Genomic DNA, 25000 nt, shown 5'->3' on the forward strand with positions numbered 1-25000 from the left:
TGTGACTTTAATCAAAGGAGACTGGAAGCAAAACCTTCATACATATAAATAAAATATGTGAAGGGTTTATTAAATCACAGGTGATTCTTGAGGAGCTTTGATGGTTCCGGGGTCTGAGCCCCAGCCCCCAGACTTGCCAGGAGGGAACAGTGGGAGGCAACCAGGAGGCAGCAACCCTGCTGCCCCAGCCAGCAACCAGGTCCAGAACCTGCCTACTCCAGGGGAAAGAGGCAAAAGGCCAGAGCCTCAGAGGGCTGGAGGGAGCAGGGAGAGACCAGCTAGTCCCACCCTCCAGGGGGAGGAGAGGGGGCTAAGCAGGCCAGAAGAAAAGGGCCAAGGCAGGGGGAATAGGGGCCCAGCAGCAGCCCAAACAGAGCTCTTACCTGGCAGGGAAGAGAAACAGCCACAGCTCAGAGCCACGCCCCAGCCTCCACCTCAGCTTGAAGTCAGCAGCCTGGCTCAAGAGATGCTCACAACCAAGCCCCTCCAGGTGGAGCTGCTGAAGGCATTCTGTGGGAAGAACTGGGCAGCCAGCCAAGGGGCCACAGCTGGGCCTACCTTCAGTAATCGGCTCAGCCAGAGAGGCCTGGCAGCCAGCCAACCTAACACAGCTGTTGCTGATCCAGGCAGCCCAGCCAGCTACCCCAGCTGCAGCAGCTTGAGAGAGCCCAGGTCAATGCTGGGAGGCCAAGGAGGGGTGTGGCCTGGCAGGCAGGACCGGCAAGGAGGGCGGGGTGCGGAGAGAAGGCCCTATAAAAGCTGGCTGGGAAGAGCTCTGGGGTGGTTGGGTGTAAGGAGTGATGGTGTGGAAGCAGAGCAGTGTGAGAGCAAAGGCTAGGAGGAGAGTGGATGAAGGAGGAGGCGATGACAGAGACCAAAGTGGGTGAGTGGCACAGGTTGAGCAGGCCAGCAAATGGACTGAGAGGGAGTCTGGGTGAGGTATACCACCCTCCTTCCACTGAGCAGGGTCCTGCAGAATCCCTGGCCCCCCCTTTGACATCAGGAGCAGACTGCCCAGTGCCCTGCCCAGTGGTGGCTGCTGCTAGCCCTGACAGATGGCATTTATCACTTATTTTTTTAAAAGTGTCAATACTTAATACTGGAGTATCCCATCGCTAAAGAATAGAACAAAAACAAAAGAGAATATACCTGTTCATGTAAGCCTTGAGCTCTGCAAGGGCTTGCTGCTAGGAGAACTGGTGATAGGTGAAAACAGGAAATTGGAAATGTAGAGAAAGGTCACAGAAAGATACAGGTGTGGGTGGAATAGTAGTGTCATTTGTCACTAGTGAAATCTTGGGCACTATCCAATAGATGCCAGACACTCCATAAGGCAGCTGAAATAGACATGTTAACTATAGAGAAAATAGCATGGTCACAGCAACAATACTATAGCTTGAGTACTGGGAAAAGCTGCTGTATTTGAAAAAGCGCAACTTTGAGGAATGATGTCAGGATCCTGTGCAACAAACAAGTAACAACAGTGTAATTACTGAGCTAAAAAAAATCATTGGTAGAGGCCCTAAGATAATGGTTTATTACCCTGTTAGTCACTACCTTGCCAGCTTTGCAAAATGTTGATCTCCTGATGGGCTAATAATATCCTTTCACCCAATGATTTACTTAGAATAGTTTTGTAGTGTCATGCACAATAACTTCCAGCTGCCTTTAGCCCAAATAAAATTCCTTAGGGGAACTCTGATAGAATTATTTGACCTGTGATAACAAAGCACTGAAAGCATAAGAGACTATTTCTCAAAACTTTGCTTGCCTTGTTTCTCACTTTTTGCTTAGCACTGCCCATTAGATAGACTGTGAGATACACTCATAGATGTTTTATTACATATCCAGCATTGCCAGATTGATGGCTTCCAGACTGGATTATTGTAATATACTCTACATGGGGTTCCCTTTGAACATTTCCCAGAAATCTCAATTGGCTCAGAAAATGTCTGCTTGTCTGTTGACTGGCTAGTCACTACGATGCCAGTTTTAATCCAGCTTCACTGGCTTCAAATTCATCTCTGGGCACTAATCCAAAGTGCTGACTTTAACCTTTAAAGCTCTGAATGGCTTTGAAGTGGAGTCCCTCAAGAACTGTCTCCTCCAACATGAATCTACGTATTTGGGTCACTGCTGAAGCCCTTCTTTGTGTTCTGCTGCCTTCAGAGTTTCAGCTGACAGGAACATGTGCCTGGGCCTTTTGGAAATCCCTCCCCTGGGAAAATGTTTTGGTTCCATTCATGTTATATTTTAAAAGATATGAAAAGGTAGCCCTTTATGGCAAGAATGCCATTTCCTGAGTAGTTACGGGGCGGGGGCAGGGAGATCTACTCACATGCATTGGTCTCATTCCCCTTTCTCACCAACAGAGATAATTAATAGAGTAGAGTCTCTCTCCCCTTGGGATCCAATTGGCGCTGTTTAGGGAAACAAGCTGCTGCTTGGCCAGGTGAGCCCTGTGCTTCCCTGCTGCTGAAAGGTATGAACCAAAACTATTTGGTGGGAGAGACTCATTACAATTTAGTCTCCCAGATTTAGTTTACCATTCTAGAAGCTGGTTTAATGAGCCAAACCAGTAAGTTCTATGTGTAATTTGGCTCATTTTTTCCCCATTATGTACATCCCTAGCCACCACCACACCATCAGTTGAGCCCAAATTCTCTGCTTCTCTGCTAATCCAGTCTTTGCAAGCGGAGACACATCCCCTCCTATCAGCTTTGGAAATGTTTGGGAGATGTCAATCATAGGCTGTGATTTGAGATAGTTCCCTAGGAGTAATCACTACTGAATAACATGGGGCGGACATCTGAGAAGGCCTGTTTAAGATTTATTCCTGTAGTCTTTCAGGGCTCTCTCTTTTTCTGAGTCAAATGCTAAACGTGTATCTACCCCTTTCAAAAACAATCCTGCCTGTCCTCACAGCAAAAAGAAAATTTATGGAAAAAACATAGGTTTGTTTGGGTGTGTGTGGGGGGATGGGAGGGCGGAGAGGTTTCAGCCAATCATTCTACTGTCTGCCTGCACTTAAGCAATGGAAAAGATTGGCTGTAAGAACACCCCATTTTGCAGTAGAATGCAGAGTATCAAAAGGAAGGATTTGGATTTGCCCCTCATTGTGGGAACAAAGCACAAGGAAACATGAAACCAAGAGGCAACAGCAGAATACAAAGGTAATAAGTTATTGGCTCTTTGAAAAAAAGAAAAAAGTGAACATATTTTTGATGTTGGTGGATTGCACTTGTTGGAGCGCTGTTCTACTTGGGAACGCCCTGCTGCTTTACCTGCAAACACTTGCCTTCTACAGGTCCATTGTTGTGTGTGTGTGTGTTATTGTGCTTGAGGAAAAACTCACTGGCTCAATGGATTAGACTGCAGAGAGACCTAGGAGATATTCATGGTATCTAGGAGACTAGGAAGGGGACTAATGGTTAGTGCTGTTTTTGGTTAAGCACAAAAACAGCGGCCCTAGATCCTCGTTTCCTTACCCTCAATAGGAAAGAACAGTGTGCGTTTGTGTATGTGCAGCCAATGGACCAAAACAAAAAAACCACATGGATCAGTTCCAAGCCAGCATCAGCTGACCCAGAACAAACTACTAATGGAACAGAATTATTAAGGAACCATCCCGAACCCAAACTTTTTTGGTATACAAGATGGTGGATATTTATTATTTTTCTGATTTTGGCATGTCATTTTTACATGCTAGGGGTGATAGTTTTGATGGTTCTGTTTTTATCTGGTAGCTTGTTTGCTGACATTTGTCAACTATGTTTTTAAATACTTGTGTGGTTGTGGCAAATTTTTAATTGTAGGATGTCTTGAGAGTATTACTGAATATTTTTAAAGCAACTCAAATGTCACATGATCATGTGACTTGGCTTCAGAATCCTATATTGAAAAGTATCCTGGAAAGAACTGGCAATACTATATGTTATCTATCTAGTAAAACATGATCTACTGAAGCTACATGTCAAAACTACAACCTGAAAAATATAGTCAGGCTGGGGTATCATCACTTTGAAAATTCCTGCTTAATCAAGGTTCTGGGGAACACCAAACCCAGAAAGAGTGAGCAGTAGAATGTGCATCCAGATTGGGTACATGGTATCTCACAATTCACTCCTAATTTCTTAAATGTGGTTCTTTTTTTTGAACAGTACCAAACTGGATCACACATTTTGTACGACCTCTAGGAGTCTGGGCTTCCCAGTGAAAGAATTTTAGATTTAATTTTACACAGACAGTTGATACTTGCATGAACTCAGATTCATGATTTATCTGGCTTATCTTAATTCTAAAACTTCTAAAGCTTGAGAAACACATGCATTTTTAAAGGCAAGGCCAAGAATTGGTGTGTACAATATAGTATGAAACCACTAGCAGAAATCTATGCACATCTAAACACAATGTGTTACATATCACAACGTGTTATATATATTTTGTAATGTGAAAGTGCTCTAATCTGTTATGAATAGGAAAAGGCAGCAAACTAGTTCACAAAGAGATAAATAAACCTCAAGCAATTATATTTATAAAGACAAGGATCATTGAAATGTCATGCCTTTCTTTTTGAAAGCAAGGCAAGTGCCAAATGATTGCTTCTACAAACAATGCTCTCTGAAGCAGGACATAAAGTTTCCCTGATTCATCTTCCATTCTTGTGAGCTGAAACAAGGCAACATTCTGCACATCGCTCTTCACACCGTATGTGTGTGGTCAGAGAAACTCCCCCTTCTATCAGCATCAGGAATGTTCTCTGAGGTGAGAGAGAATCCATGAATTTTAATCTTATTTCCACTCTGTTTCATGGTGCCATAACCTTACCACTCTTTTTTCCCCGTCAGATCAATGCTGCTAACCTTTTAACAAAGACATCTAGATAAAGGTTACACAGATCATTATGAAGATTGCAACCCAGGATTCTAACATGATAGACAAAAAGCTAAGTTACTACTCCAATTTTGCTACAACCTTTAATGTGCAGTGTGCACCTTGCTTGGAAAGCAAGCAGCTTCCTCTTAGGGTTGCTGAGCTTTAACATAGCGGCTATTGTTTCAGGGGTTCAGGTGGTAAGGGTCTATACCCTAATAAAGAGCCCAAAACAAACTTGCAATGAAAAAAGTCTTTAATAGATAATCATTCATCAGGCAAAGGAAACACTGGAAGGAAGCACTGGATGATACAGCATGCTATAGAACTCTCTATTCCTTGATTATAAGTGTATTTGACCATGCATACAATACCTTTAGTATAAATGCCTTCTTCATTCAGAATCACTAATTAAATGATCATAGGCATATAGGCAAGTTTATATGGTTATTATATTATGTTTATATATTATGTTTGGCTGGGCATAGGGAACCAAAAGTGAGAAACACTACTGAATTCACTATTGCACAGAAACAAAGGGAAGTTATGGTTGTTATGAGGAATGCATATTCCCTGTGAAGGAAACATCCTTTTTTGCATCAAGGGAAAGGGGCTAAAGCCCCTATAGATAACTGTAAGAATTCGCCTTATAGTGCCTGACTGTTTTATTACAACTACTTTTCTGAAAAACTTGATCTTGAGGTCATGGTATATTCACACAAGGCAACTATGGCCTAAAAATGGCTGGATTCAACTGAATTAAGAATTCCTGAGTTCCAGATTGAAGGCACGATTTCCCCCCTGCTTCTACCATTGATGCTAGGCCACTGTCAGACCTCCTCAAGCAGGCTTGAAGCTATTTGCCTCAGGCCTCAAAGGTGCACTTAGTCCTTCCCCCTACTTGTATATGGAATGCTCTATGCTGGGCTTCCCTTGAACCTGATCCGACAGTTACAGCTGGTGCAGAATGCAGCAGCACGGGTCATCACCAGAACACCAAGGTGTGCTCACATAATGCTGGTATTGCATCAGCTGCATTGGTTACCGGTCGAGTACCGAATCAGGTTCAAGGTTTTGGTATTAACCTATAAAGCCCTATGCGGACTGGGACCAGCGTATCTGCGGGACTGCCTCTCCCCATATGAACCCCGGAGGACTCTTCGCTCCAATGGTAAACATCTGCTGAAGGTCCCTGACCCCAGACAGGCCTGCTTGGCATCGACCAGGTCCAGGGCTTTTTCAGTCCTGGTCCCAGCCTGGTGGAACACTCTGCCTAATGAGACCAGGGCCCGGCAGGACTTGTTATCCTTCCGCTGGGCCTGTAAGATGGAGCTGTTCTGTCAGGCCTATGGTTGATGCTAGGCGGAGCCCCCCTGTCTGGTCGAGTATGGGCTATGCCCTCCCCGCTGGTAACATCCTCCATCGGTTGAACATCCCCTAATGCTCTGGTGCTGACTAAAGGGTATGCATATGTATAGTTATTTTATTGTGCCGCTTATATTGTGTATGTGTATATAAATTAAATTATTAAATTAAATAAATCAATGTAGGGAGATATTTTCATGTACATTAACATTCTGTTTGAACTTCCAGTTGTCTTCAACTAATGAGAACGACCTCCTTTGTTAATTCCATTGGGAGAAAGGTGGAGTAGAAATGTTCCAATAAAATTTATTTGAAATACTTGGGAATTCTATTGTATGCTGCCTCAGACATTTTAATATAGAGACAGAAAACAAATCAGCTGAATAAATAAATTAGTGAATGAATGTTAACCAGCACTTTAAAAAACAACAACTTGGGAATGCTATAGCAGTAGCATTTATCTCCAGAAGATGATCGTGGACCAAGCCCACCAAAGGCACAGCCCTCAATGACATAACTTGGCTCAAAAGCAGAATGGAAGCAGCTAGGAGTTATTGCTCAACTATGCTCCTAAGAGACAGCAAGAGATCTGTAGCCAGCCACTCTGATTATGTTTAAGGATGCATTACGAAAGGTGAGGTAGGACATAAGTGCAAAGACCTAGAATGCAAGTAGTCCAACTTATTTGATTTACTATTTAATTAAAAATATTAAGCCTACAGCATATCAATCATCCTGGTGTCTTTGAACACTTTGGAAAGCTCACTGGAAGCGAGGACTGAACTGACTTCTGACTGAGCAACTGAGCCAAATACTGCTTCCATGTTTTTCCTTGAATCTCCAAGTAAAAAAGCTTGCTTGCTTTAAATGGAAATGCTTCCTCTACTGCCTCCTGTTCCCTTCCCTGCTTTGAGACGCAAACCGCCTTCTATGTAGTTCTGCATATAACATGACTTTGCAAGGCGTGTAACCAAACAGCTGAACATCCAGATGTGCGTTTTTTGGGAGGCAAAGCTAAACCACCATAGGTTTAAAACTTCATGGTACTCTGCCTATCTAAAGAATACATTGATGCTAGCCAAACACACACACACCTTTACCCCATGAAAACAAATACCGTTTCTTATTATATAGTAATAGTTTTGTTGTCAAGAGAAATCCAAGCAAAGATTTGGAAACAAAAAAGAAAAACAAATACTAATCAAAGATATAATTCAGAAGATGCGTGCAGTCTAAATGAATGCCATGAAAACCCGTTTGAAATGCCACATGATTAAGAACCATGTGGGAATGCGATCTGAAGTGGAGAAACAGTAGCTGGAGAAAGACTTAAGCACCCTTCTTCGTACTGTTTCTTTGAAGCTTCTCCTTTTTTTTGAAAAAAGGAACAAGCTACTTTTACATGTATGTTTGTGTAATGTGTAGTTTTGCCCATGGATACAGTGTTGTTTCCTTTTCTATATTTCTAGTAATTGACAGCAGCTCTATATAATTCCTTTCCCCCTAAATACTCATTCATAAAAAGTATGTTCTTCAAAGTATTTCTCTTTATCTGCGGAAAGCAGCCGTATTTCCCCTGTAAATATTTTAGAAATAATCTATAGTATGAGTATAGAATTTTGTTATTCATTTAATCAGATCCAGATAGTTTTTTCACTCAATCGTTCCTAATTCCTCCCTTTACTTTAGCCTCCATTCCACATTCCTTTTCTCCATGCAGGTCCAATGATCCCCAGCATGGTCTTTTTGGTGGTCACAGTAGACACCTTTTTCACCAGTGAAAAAGGTGGTTCAATCCAAACCATTATATTTATTATTAATCATTCATGTCATGACTCATTAGCCAGAGACAGTCAAAGTTGAAGACATATAACCAAATGTGTATCTCTGTCTGGTTTGTGATCATGGTTTGAACTGTACCCTAGGAGGTTTACACTAACGGAAGTAAGGTGGTCTTCATTTTTGCATCATGCTAAAGAGAAAGAGATATATTTATGTTATACCTAGTTTCAACTTTTAATTGATTAACTGGTATGGTTAACAGACTGACAGACCTGACAGAGTCTTCATGAAGGTTTCAAAATGTAAGCTACCTTCTTGTATCAGCTACTCCTCCTTCCCCAATCAAATCTAATAAAAATATTCTCTTACCAGCATTCAAAACTAGTATATAGTTTGTTGTCTAGGGTAACACTACTAATGGCAGCAAGAACTGTAGGAAACTAAAGCAAATAGTGTTCAATGGAAATCAGTATCACACACACACACCCCGCCCCATTAGAGCCCCTAGCCTGTTCTCTACTGCCAGGAATCTTTTCCCATGGCAGGAAGGAAACATAAAAGCTCAGTTCTTACCCAGTGCTACCTTAAAACGCTTGGAAGGGGAAGTCACTTAGAGTCTCTATTATTCTGTGTAGGTGGTTCCTACTGATGGATACGAGCCCTTTCCTACTCCACAAAACCTCCACATTTGTCTTCAGGTATTACAGTACCACTAGGGCTAAAAGGAACATGAGCAAGCACTGTTGTGTCTCCAGACACCCTGCCCTATCCACAGGACAAGGAAGACTACTCCAGAGACCCTGCTCCGGAGCCCCTACTTTCATAAAGCCAAAGCAGTCCTCTAAGGAGTTTTGCTCCACAGCCTCCTACCAGCAAACGGGGCACTGCCCTGGAGGCTCTGTAATGTTACAGGGGGTTCTGGTGATTTACTTCCTGTTAGAGGGGTAACTATGGAAGCAGCAGGATGCACCTGTTATGGCCCTTTTAGCCCTGTCGCTGCTGAAGGTACCTGAAGAAATTATAGTTTTGCAATAAAATAATTAAATTTGAGTAATTTATCAATGAAGTCACAAGCCAACAGTCTTGCAAAAATCTTTAACAGTGGCTCACTTCAGATGTATCATTAAACTATGGTTGACTCAGGCTTGCACACGCCATCCTCACTTCATATTTTCTCACACTTTCAGGTTGTCAGCAAACTATAGCTTGCAGTATTGTTGACCTTGCAAATTATGGCGTGCGATTCCCATCCAAACCAGAACTGCAAACCATTTTATTAAGGGAAATGCTCATTTCTGCAGTTTTTCCATTCTAGTTCAGAGGGTAAATTTTTGAATTGGAAGAAAGGATGTTCAAGGGAGAAGTATGTTTTCTGATAAATTTACCTCTGTTATTCTTTGCTATGCCAATATGCCATAAGCCTTTCCCCCTCCCCTTCCTGCCATTTTAAGCCATTTATTTCAGAACAGATATTAAATGAAACACATCTTTCTGCAGACCTTTTGATCAATCATGGGGGGAAAGGTGTTTTAACCCTCACAGACCCAGTATGTTATTCAGAGGAAAATAAAAATATTGCACAACACCCCACCCCACTCCCAGCAAAACACAATCCTAACAGCTCCATTCTGCTAATAGTGGAGTATTCCTCCAGCACACTGAGCTGGTGAAAAAGATTTGACTGAGCAAGGCTTCTTGTGCCTGCATAGAGGCTCTGCTGTTAGCAGAGCAGTCACAGGATGCAACCCAACAAGATTTTTAAAAGATTTTTTTCAGAAGAATCTTTAATAAGCACCTGCATTGCCTTTTTCAACACATGTTTATAAGCAACTTACATTGCCTATATATGTTGTAAAAGTGACATTTATCTATCAATTTTTGAAAATGAAATGCAAAATGTGCCCTAAAAAGGAGAAAACATTCATCTGCCCAAATGGTAGTATATTCAGAGTGTTTGCTTCTTTTCTTAGGGAAAAAAGTATTTACCATGTACTGATTCACATGAACAAATAAATTTGAAGTTTGGAGAGCTGCTAAGTCTAGTTCCATCTTATTGACAGCACAGTCAACCCCCCCCAATCTTCAAAATTCAAAAGTCAGACCTGAAAAATTCAGAACTATTTTGAATTAAAGAAATTTTACTAGTGATTTCTATTGAATGTGAGCTGCACTGTAATTCAATTTTAGAATGAGATTTGGTGGAGTTCAAAATTATCTGGAACTCATACCCACTGCATTGGTAGTCCTTATTCCCCATCCTACACGCATAGCGCCTGGCTATTAAACAAAGAGGAGGGAAAGTCACATGCTCAAAGGCACTCTCTTTAAATGGCACTGCCTTCATGCATACCAGAGCTAAGCTCTGGCATTGAAAACAGGTACTGAGCAAATCCATTGTGATCCTTCCGTGAAATTAAGCCCCCTCTAGATTCTTTTTACATGTCTTTTATTTTTTGAGTCCTCAGGGGACATTTAGGTTTCAGGCCAATTTTTATATCCACTAAATAAAAGAGCAGGGGGGAGGGATTTGGCAAAATAATGATTGCAGTTAAGCCAAGGAGGCTGCTGCCTCAGTCAAGAGCTACAGACACAAAAGTATTCTTCTACTAGTTCATGCAAGCCTGAAGAGGCTAGCTGCATTCTGATCTGGTCAGCTACAGCTTTCAAAGTAATTGTTGCATTCTGGAGAATTGATGCAGCTTTTCTTTGTTTGCATCAGATGTGCTACTTGCTTCTGCCACACTATTGAAGATTCAACAAATGGTACCAACATTTATGTAATCAGAGAGTGAAATACCAGCTGGCTTCAGATGTTACATTTAACCCCTTTGATGCATGGCAAATGAGCCTGTAAAGAACTTCAAGCTCTATCCACACACAAAGAACTTGCTTAGTCCTTCTTCAAAATTAATCAAACGTTTGAAACAGCAAACTCTAGTTTGCAAACCATGGTTGATCCCCCATTTGCAACTCTAGTATGTATAGCAAGAACAAACCATTATTTCTTGGTTCAAATGAAATGACAAACCATGGTTTCCTGAAACCAGGAAATAACTAATTCACTTGTGGTATGCAAGGGGAGGAGGGAGGAGTGTACTTGAGGGCTATTTCAAGATTGTTCATAAGTTCCAAGCCACAGTTTGGTGTTGTGTATTAAATATAAATGATCAAGCATCTATTTAAAAATTATGGTATCGGAGCAATGAACATTTGAAATAGAAATGAATGAGTAAACTATTTAGAAGATATTTTTTCCTTCTAGTCTCCCGAAGAGTCTAAAACACTGTAAAACTACAATGAAGGAGTTATTCAATGAGCTATTTTTGATGCATAATGCTTTTACTAACGATATAGGAAACATTATAAATGCCAAAGTGAACTAAACATTCCTTTCAAATATACATAAAAGAATTTATATTTTCTGAGATTCAAAGAATGTACCCTTTTAAAATACATTAATGTAAAGTAAAAGGATTAGATACTCTGATTATTCCAGCAAGATTAACATTATACAAAAAAGTACAATAGTATTGCTTTTTGTAGAGTGATACCTTCAGAATCAGCAGATTTATTGGCACCTTCTCCTACCACAGCTTCCTGATAAGATCAATTTCCTTCACAATGAGAACTGAAGGTACATTTCAAAAAAGCCACATTCAGTGAAATTAGACATTTGTGTTTTCATCTCATTCTCATACATACCTGATAGGGATTATGTAGGAAAAAAGGAGGAGAAACCGAAAAAGGTTGCGGTACCATGGACCCACAAACCCTTGCAAGGTTACCATAACAAGTGAAAGTGCAACTAGAGCCAAGAACAGTGCTTTGGTCAGTTGATTCAGTTCAAGGTCCAGCAAACCAACCTAAAGAAAGCAACATAATCTCAGTAATGAAGAGAATGAAAAGATATTTGACATTTTAGAGTTTTTATTCACTGTATAAGGTTAGAAAAAAGTTAATGATACAAAAAAAATTAATTGCAAATTCTTTGTTTAAATAATGATTCCAAGAACATCTCTGTTCCCAAAACGATCTGAGATTAAGGGGCCAGCATTTCTGGGTGATCTTACATTTTACAAGCCTGGATCACTGCCTCCACACTAGGCAAAGACTAGTTACTCAGATATAGTTCTTGGCTATAAAGCCACAACTTGAGTTTGGTCTTCAGATATGTAAGGCCAGTGCTTTTCTGTTTTTTATCAAGCGCCAGTACTCATCTATATGGTTGAAATTATCTCCAACGATACCCCCTCAGGACTTGGAAGCTCTTCCAAAGGTGCTGGTACTCCATATCACTGAGTACCACCAGAAAAAAGCCCTGCATAGCTACTATGCATCACTACTACAAAAGGGTACTGTCAGAACAATCTCTCCAGAAACCGCATTCTTAAGCTCCAAAAGCTCTATTTTTGGATTCCAACGCCATCTCAGCCTGCTGACCTCTTAGCATAAACTTCCAAAATTAATTTCCTGGAAAGTACAGAGATATCAGATTTGTGCAATGAATTCCATGTAGCTATTTTTTTAAAAAATCCTTCATACCCCCGACCCACCATATATGTATGCTTTTGGTCATATTTACAGTGTGGTATAAACACATACTATTTGTATTTGAGTATTGTATCTGAGACAGTTACATGTGTGCTCATCTCCTACACTCAGACAAAATATCCATTTAGGAAATTCATCTGTGAGTGAAATAGCCCTTATAAGTTAGCAAAACTACCTGTCAACTGTAAGAGTATACAGGCAACCTTGCTGAGGAGTAGGGGAGTGCTATTCACTTCACCTCGTAAGCAAATTGCCTCCTGAAGGACCAAAAGGATTCCCAATAAATAATCCCTTATTCTGGAGGTTTTCTGCCAGTGCTATCAAACCAATCTCCTGATTGGATTTTAGTCTGTACTGATTCTTACCCTAAAGTGGGTTTTTAAAATCACTATAAGGCAGAACAAAATGCCTACAGTGAGTTAATGGCCAGCCAGAATGCTTCAAGGAAGGCTAACCTGTTGCATTGTGGGGATTAAGAAGAAAAGGAACTGGTTTAAGCCATAACTGTGCATACTGTAAGCTAAACATAGGTATTGTTCTGTATTTCAAATTCTCAACTAAGAAAAGCTGATTTCTGTGGTTTGCATAAATCAAAGTCAAATTAAGCAAATTTGCATTAACTTGTATTTTACATAATTTATTCTTCAAGGTTTAAATAATTTATCCAGGTTCAACTAGTCCTATTTATTACATTTATATCCCACCTTTCGTCCTTCATTACTTAGCATCCCCAGGAGATCTTCAGTCAAGGCAATGGCCAGACATGCTCCTGTTTAGATTCATACAGCATTGCAATACACTATAATCCCTCGGACCAAACCTCAGAGAGAGACTCTGAACAGCAAAAATCAAATTTAGACCCTCAATTCCTTTAGTGCTGCCCCTGAGATTTAAGAAGGCGTTACCCACACACTTTCAAGCATTTTTCGAGCTTTGTGTATGTATTTTAAGGTTTTAAAAATGAACAAAGGAAACTGAGCTCTGTGCTCAATACCATATTGTGCTATATCTGTCCCTCTCTCACTCTCACACAAACTCCCCCCCCCCCTGCTCATGGGTTAGGGTCGGGATTATTGCAGAAAAATAAACCCAGAACTTCAGAACTCCTATTTAGCTAGCAAAGTAGTTCTTGAATTGTGCATTTATTTGAGGTTGTACAGTGTCTCTTCAAAGGCTACAGATGGGATCCAAAGAACCATGAGTTGAAGAAAATAGCAGCATTGTTTCACAAGCATTTGTGCAAGAATTCACACAGTATTATACCTGGTAGGTTCTATAGAAGTTCTCAACTCTTGTGCAAATTCTAGCACAAACAGTAGAACTTTGTATTTCATTTCACTTTTCTTGAGCAAGGTCTAATACTGCTCTACCATGAGCAGAAGATACCTTTCTAATGTGGAAAGATAACTTTAGATTCAGTCCTTTGCTATGCCTGAGATAGCAAACACCTTGTAGTTGGTGTGTTTGCTTGCTTGTCTGTGGAGATACCCCAGTTGTGTTAGTGCCTGAGATAGGGCAAAGCCACAATCTCAGAAAAGCTGATGTGTCACCCAGCAGAACTTTCTTTAGTTCAGTTGCCCCTCCTCATTATGAAGTCATGAGCCATGGCATGACAGATCCCAGTTCAAAACAAGAAACCCTGTATTTACAAGTCCTCCGATCCCCATTTGTGAAGCAAAACTCAGCAGAAACAAAACTAAAGATGGCATTTTGGGAATCATACTGGTTCTTTCCTCCCCATACTCATTATAACTTTTTATTAAAAGTAACAACTTTGAGAACAAAGAAATTTACGTTAAAAACATACTGAATCTGAAAGTGTTTTTAAAAGCAGGCTTCCACAATTAACTAGTATTCGTCAGAAGATCCTATCTTTCACCAATTACATTTCAAATACTTTTCCAAAGGCAATACTTATACTATTCCCATGGCATCACACCCATGTAACTATTTGTGCTGCTATACTCTTCTAGATGACACCATTATGACAGCAGACGATGTGAGACTATTGAAGGAGGAAAGTATCCTCTTCAAAACCTTTGTCTGTTTAGTTTATTGTCAGAAATACTAATACTGTATAATAGTTCAAGATGAGAAATATCTTGTGTAAATGTATGTATGCATGTACGTATGTATGTATACGTGTGTGTATTTATTAGTTACTATGGGAAATTCCATCATTCTAGCTTGTATATGAGCTGTCCCTTCCCTTGAGAACTAGGCAGCTGAAGACCACAGTGGCTGATTTATCAACTGCATTTAAAAAGCAGCACAACGAGGACAAATATCTTGCAATTTCCGCTGCTTCAACTACTACATAGTTTATGCTTGAATTATTGAGAAAAATAGGTTTCTGGATTAAAATGAAGAAAAATTAAGCCAGGGAAGTAGAGCATGTTTCAAAGCCCAGATCTTTTTGCATTGACAAAGGCAGCCTAAGTTTCAGGCCTCGCTGAGGATCAGATGAAGTCATTATTCATTCAGTCAGGGAAAAAAGACTCAATTACCTCAACCTAAAGATGCTATCAATGAATGCAAAGTGCATATTTTACTCTATTCATCCAAATCCCATTAAAAAGTGAAAGGAATGATTTAATCTGGCCTTCTAGAGTTGGTCTTTTTTTGTAATAAAATAAAGAATCACTGTCTTGCAATATGCATAACCAGTACCTCACACTTTTCTTGCTGCATCATAGCACTGAAAGACTGTAAAAGCCAAGACAAAACCTGACAGAAATGAATACAAAGTTTCCTTTGAAAAATGCCATTTATGGGCCCAAACATTATACATAGCCCACTGGATAAACGTATGTAGTTAGCTAAAACGATAAAAACTTTTCTAATTGAAGATGAAAAATTTGAATGCAAGTTTAGAGATCATTCAATAAGTTTAAACAACTTTTAAAACATATTCTAAAAAGTACTCAAGAAGCAAATTTGTCCTTTTGATTAAGTGACTGGTCATGCATGAAAAGCTTTTCTCCCACAGACACAAATCTATCGCATCACCTTATCATTTCTGTTATGTACACAAAATAAAACATACTCTCATAGCTACCAATAAAAAACTAAACACAGTACACACATACGCAGAAGTTAAATTTGTAAGCAGTTATTGTCTTGCATCTCTCATATTATGTTTTTATCATGAGGAATTAATCTTTTAATGGCTAAGAAAACCTGTTATCCTTCTTAAAATTACCATAACCAAAGTAAATGACTTCATTAGAAAATAGATAAATGTAATTTAAATTTTATTCTGAGTATTCTAAGCATTTATTGCGATTTTCAATACCTGTAGAACTGTTTTTTCTTCTTGTCATAATATTTGTTCTATTTCAAGCAAACACAATAACAAAATCAAATATGCCACTGGAAATTTTAATCTCCCAGGGAAAATTTGTACATAATGTCTAAGCCAACCACAATAGTTTTGCAAAGGGGCTGTTCTAGGATAATGAACACAATAATTGCCTGTATAATCTAAAATGCTACTAATGGCAACAATCACATATCCATTTAGCTCCTCTTTAATTTATGTACCAATTTTTAAATAGCTAATCGTTCTCAGTAAAATAATGGTTTATACCAACAATAAAGGGTGAGTATGGTATTGTCCTTCTTAAACAAGAAAATATCAGTTGTCTTGCTTAATTTTCAAATTACTGAAGAAGTAAAAGTTCTAATATATAAAAATGCAATGCTACTGTGATATGATCAAGTAATTCAAAATAAAAAATGTTTTTCACCATTACAAGCAAAGTTCCGGAAAACTCCTCAACATGCAACAACACTATATTAATCAAAAATGCTTAAGTACTAATAATTAATCACGATTAAATAAATGGCTAATATTCATACACACAACTCTTATGATACAATACCATTTCTACAACTAACCACTTATTAAAACGTAATTCTCAGAATCTTACTAACTGCCATATTAAGAGTCCACAAAGTGCTTAAAAGATTCAAAACATGCGGGTTTTTTGAGGATAGAGCTAGTACACAATTGCTATGTTAGCATTACCTTGCAAGATCCTTTATGTTAGAACTCTCTAGTATAGGACTTAAACGCTAGAAATAATCTCCCATTTGTGAGAGTTTAAATATCAGTTACCAGAATAAACTGGTTTTATATTGATAACATAAGCCAGCAATTTGCACTGCAATATTTGAGGGTATTTTTTAATATTAAAAAGTGAATTCAGATCAAACACAATGCATACGCATGCTTTTCAGATGTCAATAGCAGGCATGAAATCTAGTTCACTGGACAAAATTTAGCTATTTCAGACACTGGTATTCAACTCCCTTTTAGAATGTTTTTTAAAAAGACTATAAATTAAATTTAAAAAGGTCAGGTTTTCCATACAGAGAAAAAGTAGCTGTACTATAATTGGGGAAAAGTTTTAATATTGTTTGCCCACTGTAGTGTATGGTATGGTGCACACACATCTGTTTGTATTACTAAAACAAAGCTTTGTAACCATAGGCAGATTTTTCTATTTAAAAATTAATGGAATCAAAATCGCTATTTTTAAAAGCCCCCTAATCAAAACAAGAATGTTAGAAACCACAATGAATGTTTATAATTTGTATATCTCCGATACTATAATAATTAATTACAATTCTGACAGATACAGAAATGTATTACCTTTATAGGTTAATCTGGCAATGCTCATACAAAATACAAACCAATACTGAATTGGTAGTAAATGTAAAAATCTACCATTAAGATTATAACTCTAATTAACAAAATGAATGGCAATTACTCCTCTATGCGTCTCTTCTATTTAACTCTTCTTACTTCATGCCTGGTTGATACAAAACAATATGTAAATTTATGCACAACACATCATGTACAGTCCAAGAGCCTTTTCTGTCTTTTGACTACTATGCACAAAAGCAAGGAAAAGACCTAAAATAAGAATTCCATGGAAAAAAAATCTATTTGTCATTGTCTTTATTTTGCCTAAGGCACCACAATTGTTTAATCACAATGGAAAGTAAAGGAAACATTCCCATGCTCAGGCATACTACTGTTGCAAGTCTTCCACATAATATACTGGATAACACTTTATTATGTGTTTATGGAAAGTAATATTTTAGAAGGAAAAAATCCAGGATAACTAACTAACTGGCAAAAAGAAAGAAAGAAAAAGAATCAAATCTAGTGCTGAGAACCAGAATGTATGGAACCAAAGACTTAGGGACATCTGAGCACAGCCCTACCTATATAAGATAATTACAAAATTATATTTCTGTACTGTTTTATCTATTTACTGGAAATGCATCTAAGCTGCAAAGAATTGACAATTGCTATAGTAGAAGAAACTGATTTATAAGGAAAATAAGAGAATCTACCTACCTACAGACAGTAAATACCAATGTCGGAGAAAGTTAAAAATGTTTTGATATAGCAATGCTTCTCTGAATGACATATATTAAACATAATATGGACATACAAAACATATTGGTAATAATTGCACAATATGTATTAGCACATAATTTGATTGCAAGATAAACTACATATCTGAGCTTTAAAAAATTCACAAGCAGGTTTTTGCTTTAATTTCTTCTGAAATGTTGTTTTAATAATTCAAAGACCCATGCATCAGTAATATTTCAGTTAAGTTTACTGTGAATGATTTCATAGATTATCTATATGCTATGTAGTTGTGAATTAAAACACAAAATCTTACCACGACTTAAAACCAGTGCTATCGGTAACTAGTAATTTTGTTAATAAAGACCAAAGAAGCTGACATTACCAAATTCAAACAGCAGAGGGTGCTCAAGATTGATACTAACTAGTTTAACTGCAAGGTCTCTCCTAATACTACAAGCAAACAACTCCCCCCCCCCCAATCTGGATTCCTCACAGCCACAGTCCAATGGGAATATCACAACTGTGATGCTTTATAGTATACTTTGTTATTCAAGAGAACTATGCTTTCAAACTACAATATACTGTGTTGTATACAAGTGGAGTCCCACATGTATTTGTTCATGAGATTTTTATATCTGTAACATATTGGTAACATTCTCTCTGGCCAGTAACCCTTCACACAGTGCCTTATTGACAAACATGTAGTCAAACCTACACAAAATAATCTTATTTATACACACATACTTGTCTGAAGGTTTATGTGTAAACACACACACAAACGCTCTTAACCAATACTTTGATGATGCGCATACTCCCTTTTCTGCTGAACCAACAGCAGCAGCCTCATCTATCTGGATGACATCATTAACTAAATTTTAGTCAGAACTTTCTCACCCAATAGTTGTGGAAGTTTCAAAAACTGCAAAATGTGCTTATCTCAGGCTGCTCTGATGTTTAAAATGAAAACTGGCACAACTGTTTTCCAGCAAAATGGCACATTCTGGCATTATTTTATGCCCTAGTTGTCTCTCTACAGACACAGACATTGCACTAAAAGTCTATTGGGTTATATTCAGGGCCGGATCTAGGGTTGCCAGCGCCCAGGGCAACCCAAGTCAGGTATTTCCCCAGAGCGTGCGAGCACTCCCGGCACTGCGTGATGACGTCACTTCCGTGACATCATCACGCAGGGGACCATGTGGCCGCCCCAGCGCATGGTTCACCACAGAGGTGGTGGCAGCAGCGTGGGTGGCTCAGCGGAGGGCTGGGAGGCCGCCCGCACCATTTGCCTGCCCCACAGACGGGGTGGACGGCTTGCCGTGCGCTCCTGGTCCTGCGGCTCTCTGCACAAGAGGGAGGGTGATTTGCTCGAGGGCTTAAGGGTACATGTAACTGGGAGTGAGCACCCTTGAAGCAGATGCGCCCAGGTTTGCGGTGTTGGAGTCTAACAGGAGAGTGCAGCACTGGCAAGCCCAAGGCCTCCCCCTCCTCTGCAGCTGAATTTCCCTTTCTCTGCTTCTGCAGGGCCGTCCAAACACCAGCGCGCCTGTTGTTGAACAGTAGCAAGTAGCCAGGCTTGGGTGAGTCAAGTTAGTTAATTTTTTTTGTTTTTCTTTTAACAAAATTTATAACCTGCTTTTCATCCTCATAAGGGACACCAAGGCCGCTGCCAGGCCTGGCCCCAATGAGGTCTCCCATAGAGGTCAAAACAGCCCTTGAAAGGACCCCTCACCATCCCCCTGCCTTCATCTGGTGAAACCAAGGCTTGAATACACAGTTGATGAATATCAGCCACTGTGGGTATCTGTTTCTTAAAACTACAGGTGCTGCTTCTATCATTTGAAGGGGAGGTGTTAACTGTCAGTTGTTTTTTAGATTTTAGATTTTCCTGCAAACCTGGGATTTTTCTCAGGTTTTAGAAAGACCTAACTTTTCTATTCATGGGTCCAATTTCCAGATTTAAGCATCAAGAGATTTAGCCACATTAAGAATTAGATATACTGAATTCCAAAGATTCTATGCCACTTTCTTAAAATGTCATTATACTCTAATGTGACCAACAAACAGACCAGAATTCTACAGCCGACATGGCTGCAATCTGGGACTCAACTGACAGAGGGAAACATATGCTTCTCATTCCAGACTCTGGGATTACAGAGGGAGGCTTAGCAGCTGAAAAGCTATATGTTTCTTCATATCAATAAATGTAAACTGGTTCTGGTTCAACAACTATCCTACCACTAAGCTGCTGAATGACTACTAATAGAGTCCTCATCAGGAAATGGAAACAATGTCTGTCCTCTCTGTCATGAAGTCATCTCTGAACCTTTATAGGAGAATCAATTTGTTTCTTTACCATTCCCTTGACACCTAAAGGCTATTTTTAGTATGAGGAAGGGGGAGCAGTTTGGACCACAGGCCTAGCTCTGCCCCTTTCTTGTCTGAACCAATTGCTTTAGTGATGGATGGAAATATGTAGTATGTGACAAAGAATGCAACTGCAATCCCTCCATCAATGGAGGGATACTAGATATTAATTATTTGGATATTAATTTAAAAATTATTTAAATACTTTCCCCCCATTATGTCCCATGCAGTATGATTTACAAAGCTTGGCTCATCCCCAAATTTAGCCATTCAAGTTATTTGATCAAAGAGTTTTTACAGGTCTAAAGTTCTGAAAATGTACAATGATAAATTACATCTACAATCTATAATCACAAGTTTGCCAATGAAGTATATTAACAATACTCAACACTGCAATACACTGTATATGGAGGAGTTCTTTGCATTGCTGTTGTTGTATTATCTCTTTTCCCTCGTCAGATTTCTCACAAGGCATATCTTTTCTGTTGCCCTTTCTAGGAAATTCCCCTCAGGAAACTGCAGCTGGCAGCTCTCACAACCCCTCTACCGACCTGCTGCCTTTCTCACACATTCCTGTAGGTGAGTACCCGATACATGAATAATCGGTTTATCTGGAGCATGTGCTTTAATTCTAATGTTTTGCTCCTTCATGGATCCTCCTTGTTTAAAAGGAATATTGGCTCCTTAAAAAGTATGGTTCCACTACTCAAATTACATTTTATACTCAGGTACAGCTAAAGTATAAAATACACACATTTGCTTGCTTTTAAAAATACTTTAAAGGATGTATTTGCTTAAAAATTGCCACTTTTCCTTTGAAAAGATTCAAAAACAAAGTCAACATTTGCTTTCTGTTTCTATCAGAAAAAGGGGGAAAGATGAAGTATATATTCACATTTCAAGGAACACTGTTTAAATTTTAAAAACATTTTCAAGATATAATACTTATAAAAAGAACAAAATAAATAATTAACAAGAAGGGAAAGGCAAGTAAGAACGTGAAGTAGAATATGATTATGAGATCAGAATCTCTCTCTCTATAAAGACAAAGTGTCTTGACTAGACATGGGCACGAACCCAAGAAAATTAATGAACCTGTGGTTCGTGGTTCAGTGCTGCTGACGAACCTGAACAAACAAACTGTAACGAACATTTCCCGTTACTGAACCGGTTCACGGTTTGTGGGCGTCGGAACGGCCCCCGTTGCACTTAGAGAGCCCATATTCACAGGGAGTGTTTAGCAGGCTCTCCCCCAGCCAGCAACCCAAGTTTGGACAAGATTGCAATAGGGATCTTGGAGTTATACCCTCTCCAATCCGAGGCCCCCAGGAAACTCCCACTTGATATAATTAGAGCCACCAGTTGACGTTGGCCCAGTGTACAAGGGGTTGGCCATCAGAACTGCCTATCAGGGTTTGCAGGGATGAGATTAGAGTGCCCATGGCTACAGAACACCCCCCTTCCCCCTCCCTCCCCCTGAGTGTCTTCTCCCATGTAACCAATTGTAACCAATTTGCAGCTCCATGGTTGGAAGGAAGACCTGCTGATCAAGGTAAGCTGGGCTTCAATTCAGGTTTCCAGGGTGACAGAAGGAGTGCAGACAGAGTTCAGGCATTCCCCCAGCTCCATTTCCAAGGGAATTGATTGATGGTGCCTGGCTGTCTGGCTTCATGAACCGCGGGCGAACAAAACAAACCAGGCTTCCAACGAACACTGGTTCATTGGCCATGGACCCTCACGAACTGCTGGATTGCGAACTGTCGATCTGGCGGTTCGTGGTTTTTTTTGGTTCGTAATGCAGTTCGTGCCCATGTCTAGTCTTGACTGACTCCTTAACTCCTAGCCCAAACCCCTGAACCTAGAAACATGAAATATGAGAACATTCCTTTCATGATGTAAACACCCACTAAGAAGGGATTTTAAGAAATTCGCCCCCTAAGGTGGTAAAAAGGAGTCAAATGTGTTTTCCCAAAGGGATACAGCTTCCCTGTGTGGCTGGCAGGATGCTGCCTATCTGTCCTCCCGCCCACTGCCAGCTTGGTCACTCTTTCCGACTGGGCCAGCCTTTCAAAGTCATTTGCATATGCAGGCTGATTGAGGCTCACAACATTCCACACCTCATCCCACACCCCAGAGACAGTTGGAACACAGAGGTCATTTGCATCTGCAGCCTCATTGGTCATTACTCCCCACATTCTAAACAGCATGCATTGCTTTTGGGAGTCATTGAATGTGTCCTGAGGTCAAATGTACCTCTCAGTCTTCCCCTCAAAGTTTACTTGAGTTGTCAATCTCCCTGTGGGGCCTGGCTTTCCTGTTTGGCTGACAGGCTCCTGCTTGCTTGTGCTCTCCTCTCTCTGATTGGTCAGCTGTGGAATTCTGTGTTCTGAGGTAAAAATCAGGTCAAGGAAACTGCAGACAGTTGAAGAAAGGCAGTAACTGGATTTCACATAGTTAAATACCTTAGCGAAGCAGGGGTATCAAGCTAGTGTGACTATATAGCACAGACAATCCTGAAGTACAGAGAATTATACATTTTGACACTTCTGGAAGATAGAAGCAAACTGAAAAGTTTTAGCGAGAGGAATTATGTGCTTTACAGAAGAAAGCTGTTCTGTTCCTAGAACATATTGCTGTACTATGAATTTCAAGTTGGTCTTCATTCTATACTTAAAAGCAGGAAATCTGCAAGAACATGTGGGGAGCACTCCATTTTTCCCTGTATCCTCCTTCTCACAGTCTTTCCCCCTTTCACCTGGCAGCTGCAATATCTTCTCCCTTTTACTTGCTTCCTTTTCTCCTTCCCAACCATCAACCAACTAGGGCTGTGTACTTCTGTATTCGCTTTGGGAAAAATACCCGAAGCGAAGCAGATCCGGAAAGATTCTGGATATCCGAATCGGGGCCAGCACGCTCCACTTAAAAAATACATAACCCTCCAAATAATATCCGAATCGGGGCCAACGAGCCTCCAGGCCATTGCAGCCTCATGCCGCTGCTGCTACGGTGGCAGCGACCCGCAGCACAGCTGACCCTCCTGCCAGGTAAGGTAAGTGGATGGGGGGTGGAGGGGTTCCCCAGGGGGGTGGGAGGTGGGTTGCCCCAGGGGTGGGGGAGTTGCCTCCCTCGCTTCAGTATGCTCCGAATATTTGCGGAGCATACCGAAGTGAGTAAAGAACCTTAATTCCGAAGTGGCTTGCCACTTCGGAATTAAGGTATTTCCGAATTTCCCCCTCACTTTGGGTAAACCTGAAGTGGGAAACCCGGATCAACCCCCTCCTGCGCACCCCTACAACCAACACACTTTTTATCTGCCTCACAGTCCTCAGTTTTATCAAATACTTATTTACCTCATTTATACCTCAATATTTCTCCCCAATGGTGATTCTGAGTAGCTTACACTGTACTTCTCTCCTCCCTTTTATCCTCATAGCCCTGTGAAGTAGATTAGGCTGAGAGTGAGAAGACTGGCCCAAAGATACCTAGTAAGCTTAATAATAACATTCGATAATAATAACATTCGATTTATATACCGCCCTTCAGGACAACTTAATGCCCACTCAGAGCGGTTTACAAAGTGTTATTATTACCCCACAACAATCACCCTGTGAGGAGGGTGGGGCTGAGAGAGCTCCAGAGAACTGTGACTCGCCCAAGGTCACCCAGCTGGCTTCGTGGAGGAGTGGGGAATCAAACCCTGCTCTCCAGATTAGAGTCCCGTGTTCTTAACCACTACACCAAACTAGCTTCCATAGCAAGCTTGTGTCAAACCTGTGTCTCCCAGATCCTAGAATAACCACTATATCAGAATGGTTTTGTTTTTCCTCCTTCCTTGGCAGCCTCTTGCAGCAGAAAGTCATGTAGCTGAGTTGTGTGGTGGCCAGAGCAAGGCCTCGCCAATTTGGGCTGCCACTAGGCCCAAGCAGATTGTATAGCATCAAACAGCCTGGCAGCCACCACTGAACCTGGTTAGTCATCAAATTGCATGATGGCCCAGATGAGTCATACAGTGAACGCTGTTGTATAGTAGTGAGTTGCTGGATGGTCATTGCCAGGCCTGGCTGAGTCATGCAAGTCACATGGTACAAAGGCACCCAGTAGTTGCTGCTGGGTCTGGTCTGGATGAGACCTCACACCAGGGCAGGGGAGAGGCAACTGGGAGGCCAAAACAGACCCCTGGAAAGGTCCCTGCTCCCCCACCCCCGCCTTTTACCAATAGAAATTGTTGTGGTTGCCTAGTAATGCAAAAATGGCCACTAAGATCACAGAAGATATTCATTTAGTAAAAGAATAGGGCCTGTATCTATTATTTGGAGGGTTATGTATTTTTTAAATGTCAGATTTTTCTGCAAATCTGGAACTTTTCTCAGATTTGTAGAAAGACATTGTCTCTCTGTGGTCCTGTATCTGTGGATTTAAGGATGCACCCTTTAGGGCCTGGTGCAGAAACAGATATAATGATGATAGTGATAATCAAAGATTTAAGCCTCTGTCAAATTCATGCCCAATTTGTAAGAAATACAGCTGGAATTATTAGAGTATTAATATTTCCACATCTTATGCTTGTATTTTTTTGTTCTCTATTTTTAAAACATTGAAAAAGTTTAGTCTAAATTTTTCATGTAGTCAAAAACAATTGAAATGTGGGTAGTAATACCTTCTTGAATTGGG

The 25000-nt window shown here is 40.2% G+C and overlaps 1 protein-coding gene across 2 annotated transcripts in view; it reads right to left on the reverse strand.

The window, feature by feature from the left end:
• Positions 1-25000, reverse strand: part of ATP9B (ATPase phospholipid transporting 9B (putative)) — a 243284-nt gene that overhangs the window by 65051 nt on the left and 153233 nt on the right. For both annotated transcript variants that reach the window (XM_054985070.1, XM_054985071.1), the window contains exon 12: positions 11722-11882. In XM_054985070.1, coding sequence (XP_054841045.1) covers positions 11722-11882 — 161 coding nt within the window. The remainder of the gene's footprint in view (positions 1-11721; positions 11883-25000) is intronic.

Source organism: Eublepharis macularius, chromosome 7, assembly GCF_028583425.1.
Source record: "Eublepharis macularius isolate TG4126 chromosome 7, MPM_Emac_v1.0, whole genome shotgun sequence".
Classification (NCBI taxonomy): domain Eukaryota; kingdom Metazoa; phylum Chordata; class Lepidosauria; order Squamata; family Eublepharidae; genus Eublepharis; species Eublepharis macularius.